At 53.0% G+C, this 10,177-nt stretch overlaps 1 protein-coding gene across 4 annotated transcripts in view; it reads left to right on the forward strand.

Annotated features, from left to right (window-relative positions):
* LOC100547960 (protein CEPU-1) overlaps window positions 1–10,177 on the forward strand; it is a 252,773-nt gene that overhangs the window by 238,205 nt on the left and 4,391 nt on the right. For all 4 annotated transcript variants that reach the window (XM_010723617.2, XM_010723615.2, XM_031556864.1 and 1 more), the window contains 2 exons: window positions 9,046–9,180; window positions 9,789–9,909. In XM_010723617.2, coding sequence (XP_010721919.1) covers window positions 9,046–9,180; window positions 9,789–9,909 — 256 coding nt within the window. The remainder of the gene's footprint in view (window positions 1–9,045; window positions 9,181–9,788; window positions 9,910–10,177) is intronic.

The following is a 10,177-nucleotide window of genomic DNA, read 5'->3' on the forward strand; positions in this document are numbered from 1 at the left end:
CTGCGGGATTAGGCAGGGCAGGTTGCCAGCCCGTGTTCCACCTCCTGGGGTTGAGATGCTCACAGTGTGGGAGATGCAGAGGAGGCGGCTGCAGGAGGACCAGCGGTGTCAGGGCAAAGGAAGGGTGGCAAGGAAAGGGTTATGGACAGAGGGAATGAGCATGTGGTGGAGTGAGGAGGGACAAAACACACCATGTGGTGGAGAGACAGAGAGGAAAGTTGGGGAGTGGTGAAGAGACTGCAATGAGGGATGTGATGGGTGAAGGATGACTGAGACCTGGTAGAGCCAAGCTTTGCTCCTCCATACAATCATAAAATCATTAGCGTTCAAGAAGACCACTGAGATACTCAAGCCCAACCCACCCCACTGTGTCCACTGCCCACATCCTTCAGTACCACATCCCCACTGTAATAGAACACCCCCAGGGATGGTTACCCACCACCCTCTTGGCAGCTGTGCAGTGTAGCATTACTCTTTTGGAGAAGAAATTATTCCTAATACCCAATCTGATCCTGCCCTGCATAGCTTGAGGCCATCACCTCTCCATCACACATCTCTGTCCACAGCCCTGACGCTTGGCAAGGAAAAAACCACACTGGTGTGTGCTCCATGTTGTAAGTCAGCCTGGTGCTGGGCCAGCACCGTGGGGTTGGGGGCTGTGCCTTTCCACTACCCCAGTGGGTTTCCTCATCTCCTGTGTGCTACCATGGGCAGGAAGCTGAAATGCTTCTAGTTCAGCTTCACACAGGCATGCTGTGATGGAAGAGAGGGCTGTGTGAGCACATCTGGAGCACAGCTGGCCCTGTGCAGGCAGGGTGGCACAGCTGGAGGCGGTGATGGATGCCCGCTGCCCGGCTGTGCAACAGCAATGCGGGGTGCAGCATCTGGCTGGATCAGTGCTGGTGGGAAGGGGACAAAAGCAGATCCCGGTGTTGTGCCCAGATCGTGGAGCAGTGTTTCTGTCCAGCTCCTTGCTGAAGTGACTCCTGCCATGGCACTCTTTGCTGCAGGGAGAAAAAATGCCTCTTCCTTTCCCATCTTCTCACGGTCAAGTCAAGATAATAATAGTCTTTTTCTGATCCCCTGAACTTTCCCATCTGCTTGGTAAAACAATGGCAATTCTTTTTCCTCACAGTCTCTCTCTCCATCTCCCTCTCCTTTATTTTTATATGATTTAAAGCTGCAGCAATGCTGTAGCCCGGGGGTTTTCCCCTTCCTGTGCTACACTGCTGTTATTTAGAATGACTTTTCCCTTACATAGCAGTGCCTCTTGCTCCCTCCCCACCCCACCTGTCGGGTGCTCATCCCATTCCCATTCTCTCCCATTGCCCAGCATCACCCATTCCTGATGTTCCTGGCACCATGCAGCCTCCAGACCCCACTCCCCATCCGCTTTCCCTGGGATCACAGCACCCCCAGACCCCCAGAGGTGTCGTGCCCACCTGTCTGCCTGCTCTCCATAAGCCACAACACTGCGGCTGATCCTCCAGAAATGGAGACATCAGTGCCATAAAACATGAGGGACAGAGCGAGGCCACTGGGCTGGAAAATAGCGTGTCTGCAAAAATAAAGACAGGCTAAAGATGATGGAGGGGCGACAGCCGGCCTCACCTGGCCTCAGTTCTGAGGTTAAGAGCCAGGCTGGGTACTCCTCATCCCGGGTGAGCTGGGGTGAGTTGGAAAATATCCCCATTCCCCAGCAGCTGGCAGCCAGGCTCAGCATGCAGGGAAAGTTTCCCACATCCGTGGGACTTCTCTTGCCAGTGCTCTGAATGGATTTAGCCAGCACTTGATGCTTATTTTTTTCACTCTAATGCCATTATGCCACTTGCTTCCCATCCTCGGGATATTTTCTTAATGCGGCTGAAATGCAGCTTAGCAGAGGTTACAGCCATTTAAATGCTTCGGATTGAAATTACGTCCTAAGAGCTTCTCCTGCAGGGAAAGCCTTTGGGTTTAGGTTTGCAGCCAGGGGGACTTTACGGTCCTGGATGCCAGCAACTGTTTTTTGGAATAGCATGGAGGAGAATGGGGAGAAGAGGGACGGGTCGGTGCTGGGGATGCTCCATCCTGAAGTGCAGTGTCAGTGAGCACAGTGAGATGGGTTGGGCTTGAGGATCTTAATGGTCTTCTCCAACTTTAATGATCCTATGACTGGAGGGCACTGGGGGAATCTCACCATCGTTATCCCCACTGCGATACCTGCAATAGTGAATGTGGACCCGCGTGGCATTTTTTTGGGTGTTTTGCAAACAGGAGCAGCTCGTTTCTTGGTGTTAGCCAGGGCCAAGCCTTGCGCTGCGCTGCTTCTCTTCCAGGCAGCACAAGAGCTGCCAGCAATGGGACAGGCTCCAGGAAAGCCAAGTTGCAACAGGATTTAATGGAGGAGCAGAGCTCCTGCAAACAGGATGCGTGTCTTTGTCTGAGTGATTTTCTCCCGGAGCATCTGTCACTCTCCAACATCTCGGTATCATCGCAGCAAATTATTTAAACACTACCCACTGTACCCCATCTGTCAGGCAGCCCTTCCTCGTGTATGGGGCCCTACCTTGCTGCCTCTCCAAAGGAACTCGCCGGCAAAGGCTGAGAGCCAAACAACAGGACAAATTAAATCAAAAGCACAGCTTCGGCACCCAGGGGGAAAATGCACATCAGCTTTGACTTATTGCATGGCGCACGCTTACAAGAGAGAAGCAGCGGCTTTTGTCACTGCGAGGGGCCATGAAAAATGAATTAGGGCCGCTGCTGGGAGAGGGCATGCAGGAGAATCCTTCATTCTGGCGACGCTGTCCTCTCTCACCTTGCGAGCGGCAACGGGGAAAAAATAGTGGGGAGGAAGGGAAGGGAGGAAGGGCAAGGAGGGCTGGGGCTGGGGGTAGCAGCGGGGACTGGGAGGGAGAGGAGCCTTGTGCCATAGGGTCACCCACTATTAGCTCGGCTCATGGTGCTTTGTGTGGCTCATTTACTCCTGAGTTAGAGCCTCCTTCAAGGGTGGTTGGTCCCTGAGTTGTTGTGTTTTGTTTCTTTAAATATTAATTTCCATAATCCTTTTATTTCCCAATGAACTACTTCTTGCAGACAAAGGGCTTAATGCTCCTTTTTTATTCCTGCGCACAAAGAAGTTGCATGAAGCTCACAAACATCCGTGTGCGAGAGCAGCAGTGCACAGAGTCGCGACGTGCAGAGCTGGGGGACAAGAGAAGTGTGCCCAGGTCATCGCAGGGGTCACAGCCACGTAGGAACATAAAATCATTAGGGTTGGAAAAGAGCCCTGAGATCCCCAACCCCAACCCATCCCACGTCCCCAAGTGCCACATGGCCACGGTTCTGGAGCACCTCCACAGGGTGACCCCACCACTCGCTTGGGCAGCCCGTGTTTTCTCTTTGGATAAGAGATTTTTTCCGAATATACAACCTGAACCTCCCCGGATGGCGGTGAGGTGCTCGGGAGGGCAGCCCAGGATCCCCATCCTCTCCATCTCAGCGCTTCTGACATGCCTTTTGGAGATGGGAGATTTGAGAGCTGAAGGCCGGGAAGCACAATAGAAGATAGACTGCTTGTACCTCATTGTCTGGAGAATAGATGGGCTGCGGGCTCCCGGAGAATAGGAGCTGCCACTCAGGCAGCTTTAATAGAACAGGCGGCAGATAGATTTCAATAAAAGAAATGAGTATAAATATTGTTAGCGCAGAAGAGAGGGAAAGTGAAAAAGATCTTGTTTGACTAGTCACAGTGGGAAACTTTCAAGGACTTTTAAGCTAAAAACTCGGCACAATGGTGCTATAATGGGCAGCTTGGCTGCATCTCACGACAGCGGCGAGGCGAGCGGGATGGGCTGCTGCATGGCATGGGGATGCAGTGACACCCGAGGGGTTCTGCAGGGAGCAGGGAGATGTGGTGTGTGCGTCTGTTTAATGGCAATCTGAGTTGTTGCAGGACATCTCTGTCCTTTGCAGCCTGCAGAGATGATGTGGGAGCAGCGTGCCCGGTGGCTTTGTGCACCAGCAGCCCTTGGAATCCTGCTAATTAACACAAATAACCACTGTGTGGGGTGAGATAGTTCTTTCCTTGTTGTCAGGAAACTTGAAAAAGTGAGGGGTGAAGAAGAGCGGGGTGATGGTTGTGGTTGTTCCCACCCCAAGCTTTGTAACAGGGTCACCCCTCCAAGGGGCTGCAGATGGAGCCCGAGGCATTGGGATGCAGTGTGCTTGGAAGGAAGGACAGAGTTGTGCTCTCCTGGGTCGATAGGGTAATCTTGAAGAAATCATCTTTTAATGATTGCTTTGGATGGTTTCCAGCAGGTTAATTACCCCACGTCTTCCTCCATTGGAGCATGGGGAGTCAGAGCTTGGGGTGAGTGGAGGTGATGCTGCTGTCACGGTGCCATCGGCCAAAAGAACAAGGGAACATCTTGCAGTGCCTGAACTTGGTTTGTGAAGTGCTAAATGAGCAGTCAGTAGTAGTAGGGAGATGCTGAACAATAAGAGGGGCAGCAGGAGCCTCCCCAACCTTTGGCCAAGGGCATGGGATGGGTTCAGCTTTCGTTCTTCTTCACCCAGGTGCACAGAGCTGGGTCACTCTGCAATCAGGTTTGGGGCATGGTGGTATTTAGGGGATTCCTTCCTCTTCCTCCTCCTCCTTCCCTGCACAGAGGAGCATTGCTTTGCTGCTAACTCACCCGCACCGTGTTTCCATACACCAGAGGAGAAGGGGGGAATCAGCTCTCGGATGCTGGCAATTCCCTCTTATTACCTTTGTATATTTTATTTATTTACTATAAACTGTTATAAGAAGGCCATCACCGCCGTGTCAGTGTGACATGTGAAATAGATGGCTCTTGGTTTTAAGAGCGTCACTCTGAGCCGGGAGTCTGCGCGATGTTAATTTTTATTGCCAGAAGTAGCCATAAATTGATAGCTCAGAATTGCTGTAGGGGCTGTAATTAACTAGTTACTATTTCACCTCCAAAAGGAGCAATGTTTCACACTCTTACTTTTACTTATCTGGAATCGGCCACTGTCAACATCTGCTGAAGCCAGTATAAAGATTTATAGACCTTGGAGGTAAATATTGACTAATGGGCAGCTTGGCTTAATGTTCACCTTGAAGGACAATAAATTGTGCTATTGATTGAAGCTAGATGTCAATATCTGCATTGTTGTAAACATTTTAATAAAATTATCTCCATAAAATATTCCCATTCTCAGGCTAGCCCGATCGGTGCATGGCCATGACTCAGGAGCGGCACTGGGAATCTGGGCAACCATGGGGAGACCAAACCCATAGTGGGGCCATTGCTGAGATCCACGGAGGTGGGAATATGGCAGCTCTGCAGAGCAAGGTGCATGGATGTGGTGTGGGCACATCGCAGCGTTGGGAGCTTGCTGGGTGTCGTGTGCTCTGCCCTGATTAGTGCAGGGAGAAAGGCAAGGAGCTGGCATGATGCACGGGATCAAAGAGGTGCACAGAAATAGGAGAGCAGCTCTGCTTGCTGCAGGGCTGGCATTGCCTCGCTCTGATGCTGGCATTGCAGCAGTGCTCAGCCAGGGTAACTGGAAGTGACGTGGCCCAGAGACCCCAACGCTGTGAGCTGGGGGACGGTGGCGCGTAATTAATTTGGGAACATGTGTTTGCTTTCTGGTGAGTTATTATCTTGTCAGAGGCTCAGTGGAAACTAACAGGTAGGAGGAGGCAGAGGGGAGCCCAGTCAGGCCTAGCAAAGGGGAAGCAAGAGAAGGAAGAAGGCAAGGAAGGAAAAGACGAGGCCCCCGATCTCCCCACACGTCATCTCATCCACTCTGTGCAGGACCCCAGGCACTGCTTGGATGTCTCTTGGAGCTGGATTTCACCTCCGTGGTCCAGCCAGCACCTCTGTCCCAGCACTGCTTGGCCAAGCTCTGCTCTGCTTTGCGGTGCCCCTTGGCCCTGCTGGTGCTGCTCCCCGTGCCCCCGTTTGCACCAGGTTAGGTCATCACCCTCTGCCTTTGAGGGAGGGTGCTGTGCCTTTGAACAGTCAATGGCTGTTCCATTTCTGGCCTGGGTTGTATTATTATTAATAGTAATAATAATGGGTGCTGGCTGTGCCGGTTTTGTAGCTCCTGAGGAGATGAGAGCACGGTGCCATTAATTCCTGCAATATTTCAGCAGCTAATTGTGCTCGAGCAGAGGCAGCCCTGAGAAGTTCCCAAAGTCACTCTGGGCGTTGCAGGGCTTCTGCTGGCTTGGGGCTGCTGAGCTCCAAGGAGTTTCAGAGGCAGGAGGAGTCCGCACCATTGGAGACCCACAGAGTAGCCCTAAGAAGTCTGATATACGCGAGACCAGTCAGAGGATGACTCCCATCCAGAATCTGGGCTGGGCTGGTGGTGCCCTGATCCTAAGCCTCAGGAGCTCAGCTTCCCCAAAGCAGCATCACCAGCCATTGAGGACCCCAACAACCATGGGGCAGCAGTGCATGCACGGAGCTGATTTTCCTGCCAGGTCCTTTGTGCAGGAGGGGATGTGAGCCAGAGCTGTTGTTTCCTCGCATACCACGCTGATTTTTGAGCCCATTCATTTCCAGTGCTCTCAGCTGGAGCAGCACATAACAAGCAGCATGGCTTCGCTCTTTATTTACTGCCACTTCCCCATCAGAAGCAGCTCTCAATATAAAACCCAAGAAGTGGAGAGCACCCTGTTTGTTAAGCGCTCTGGCAGAAAGGCAGTGAAAGGAGATGGGGCACGGCTCAGCAGGTGCCTCCATCCGGGTACAGACTGGCAGAAATCAGCTCTGTCATTGCTGCAAAAGTGCACACCACTTCAGTGCCTGTGTGAACGTAGCCACCTGAGCTGGCCTCTGCATGTATGTTGAAAGTAGAGCAGGTAAGGGAGAAAGGGGGAAGTACTGTGTGCAGGGGACCCTCCTCTCCCATGGACCTTGGTGTGGGATCGCTGCACTAACAAGGCTGGATCCATTCCACCTAGCAGCAGTGGTCTTCATCTTAGCGTCATCGTTATCTCAGCAATAGCATTGCATGGTGGTACCTTAGCAGGCTCTGCATGTCAGGGCTGATGGCACAAAGGACCCAAACCTTTGCATTTTGTCCCTCCAGAAGCTGATTACCAGGCACTGACTGATGTCAGACTCCTGCACTACTCCGACACAAAGGCTGGGAGCCTTCATCTCTCCCTTCCCCAGCTTTTCCAGGTGGCAGGCTGACCCTGGCCGTCACTTCACAAAGTCCTTTGCTGGGTAATGAAACGCGCCCTCGCTGCCTTGCTCCAGGATCAAACCTCAGCAATGCAGTGCTGGCAAGTGATGATTTGGGGAAGGGCCTTTGCCGAGTTCAGAAGCAGAGCTTTATTGGGGTCTTTGCACAAACCGGAGTCAGATCTGCACGCAGAGCATCCGAGGGCTGCAGCTGTGTCGTAATTCCATCGGCAGGCAGCGCTGTGCTACTGAGAGCTGATTCTAGGTCAGCCGGAACAGGCAGCTTGTTTCCTTCCCTCTCTCTCCTTTTTGCTGCGCAAACTGCTGCTGGATATAAAACTGTAATTTTTGTGTCTCCAAAGGGTATCGATTTTGGGGTAACGCCTTCATATCTCGCCCTTCTGCTGCGCTAAGTGCTGATGAGCTCAGCGGTTTTCACTGCCAGCCGCTCCGCTGGGAGCTCGGACGCGGGGCTGAGGATGCTGCAGGTGGATGGCAGCCATCCATCACGGGTGTGTGCATGGGAGGACTCACCTCACCCCTGGATGGGGTCCGTGGATGGGGGGTGGGCACAGCGCAGGACTGTGGGTTTGTGCCGGTGACGCTGCAACTGCAGCTTGGGCATCAGCATCTCAGTGGGTACCCGGAGTGCTCGCTGCAGGATGTGGCACTGTGTGGTGGCATTCAAGAAAACACATCAGGCTCGAGCCCTATTCGCAGATCTGCACTTATGCAGCTCAAAGCAGCTGCATTCAAAGTAGTCCATATGGGCAGTGTGTGACTGCGCTCACTATTTTGGACCAGTGGGAAGAGCTGCTCTAAAGGTATCGTGCTGTGGGACGCAGGCAACATTCGCTGTACAGTTTGCATGCACGTGTTAAGAGCAAGATGTGCCCGGTTGGTTGCCCAAGCAAGTCAAGCCACAGCATTTTGGGTCACAGCAGTGCACACCGGGTGGGAAGCGAGGGCTGTGCTGGTCGCATCACCGCATCCCCTGGGAGCAGGGACCTGTGCTCGGCCTCGCTGCCATTGGCACTCACTCCTGGAAACAGCTGTCCAGAGCTAATTTATTTCCTAATGCTGCAGCAGTGTTAATTTATAAATTACACTGGTAATTCGAGCTATTATTAATTTCAGATGGTGTAGGGCAAGCTTAATTAAAATATGATACCAATTGCCACACATATGTACCAAGGACTACCGTTTAAAATTTATAGGAATATTAAGTGTGACACTGGTCGTGGAGATGCTTCGTGCTGTAATTATCGTGTCTGAGCTGCAGGAGAGCTGAGAAAGGCAATGGGGAAGTGTCAGGGAAGAGAGGAAGATGCCACCTCCCCATCTGGGGCTGGTGGTTCCTGGGTGAAAGGTGCTTCTCTGGAGCATCCTAATTGCTGTGGTTCTTTGTGTAACTCGGTGTCTGCTGTAAGGTCTCCACGCTGGAGGAGCTGGATGGTTTTGAGCATTGAGTGGCACGGGGAGAGGGATAGAGCCCTTCAACTGAAGGGCAGTGTTGGTACTGATGGTGTAGGAGTAAGCTGGCTGCGATTCAGTGAAGCTGAAAGATCAGAGAGAGGCTTCAGGGAGAGTCCAGCAGCACCTCGGGGCAGGAAGGTGGGATGGGATGAAAACCCCCTGCCCATCCTGCACACACTGGGGACATTAATATGCAGCAAGTGATGCTGTCAGTGGGGCTGGGACCAGTGCATCTGGCACCTGTCTAGCAGGGGTTTCTTGTAGTAGATGGATGGGACAGCATGGTAACCCATGGTGACAGCATGGTCCAGCTGGTGACCACAGGTTGGGCATGGGCTCACCGTGCCCCCCTCGCTCACAGCCCGCTCCCTCCACCCAACAGCCGTGGGCTTCATCAGTGAGGACGAGTACCTGGAGATCACAGGCATCACACGGGAGCAGTCGGGCGAGTACGAGTGCAGTGCCTCCAACGACGTGGCTGCGCCTGTCGTCCAGCGAGTCAAAGTCACCGTCAACTGTGAGTAGCCGTGGGGAGCAGGGACAGCCCAGGGTCACTTTGTCCCACCCCGAGGGGGATGCATCATTCACCTGCCTTTGGTCTCACCGCCCAGCCTGGCAGCAGCAAGTTTCCAAGCAGGTGGTGCTCTGCCCTTTTATTCTCCTTTGTGTTTTTTTCAAGCTCCATTTTTTTCCACCTCTTCCTCAGCTGTCTCCATCAACGTGAGTTTTCCGCCTGTGGTGAGATGCTGTGCTGATAACCTCAGGGGAGAGGAGGGAAGTGAGCAGTAAATAGGCATTTCTTCTTTTTGAAAAAAAAAGGAGAGAGAGGAAGAAAGCAGCACTGTTTGTGCTCATAAACAGAAGTGAAGACCCTCCAACCTCCCCAGGCTCCATTCTGGTCACCCCTGGAGCTTTTGGGCATCAGGGAGAACCAGGGAGCGCTGGTCCTTGGAGGATGCAGGGATGTGGTTTGGGTCCCCCATCTGCCCAACACTTTTGGACAGCAGAACAAGAGTTGCAGGAGCTGGGCATAAGCTTGGAGATGATTTTTCTCCTTCCATGAGATGGGGAAGAAAAGGAGAGAGAGGTGGGAGGCACCAACCCCCAGCTCCGTCCTCCCCACAGACCCGCCGTACATCTCGGATGCGAAGAGCACCGGTGTGCCGGTGGGGCAGAAGGGCATCCTGATGTGTGAAGCCTCTGCCGTCCCCTCCGCTGACTTCCAGTGGTACAAAGACGACAAGCGGTAAGAGCCCGGGATGCCCCATGGGGGTGGGAGCCACACACTGACCCTTCCCCCTTTCCCCCCCCATGCTTTGCTGTCATCCCCAAAAACCCGCAGAGCGAAGTCGACGTAGATCCAGGGCCTTCCAACACCTATAGGTTGGGATTCGTAGAATCATTCAGGTTGAAAAAGACCTCTTGAGATCACCAGTCGAACCCCATCCCATTGTGCCCACTGCCCACGTCCCTCAGTGCCACATCCCCACTGCTCTGGAACACCCCTAGGGATG

This window comes from Meleagris gallopavo, chromosome 26, assembly GCF_000146605.3.
Source record: "Meleagris gallopavo isolate NT-WF06-2002-E0010 breed Aviagen turkey brand Nicholas breeding stock chromosome 26, Turkey_5.1, whole genome shotgun sequence".
NCBI classification, from domain to species: Eukaryota; Metazoa; Chordata; class Aves; order Galliformes; family Phasianidae; genus Meleagris; species Meleagris gallopavo.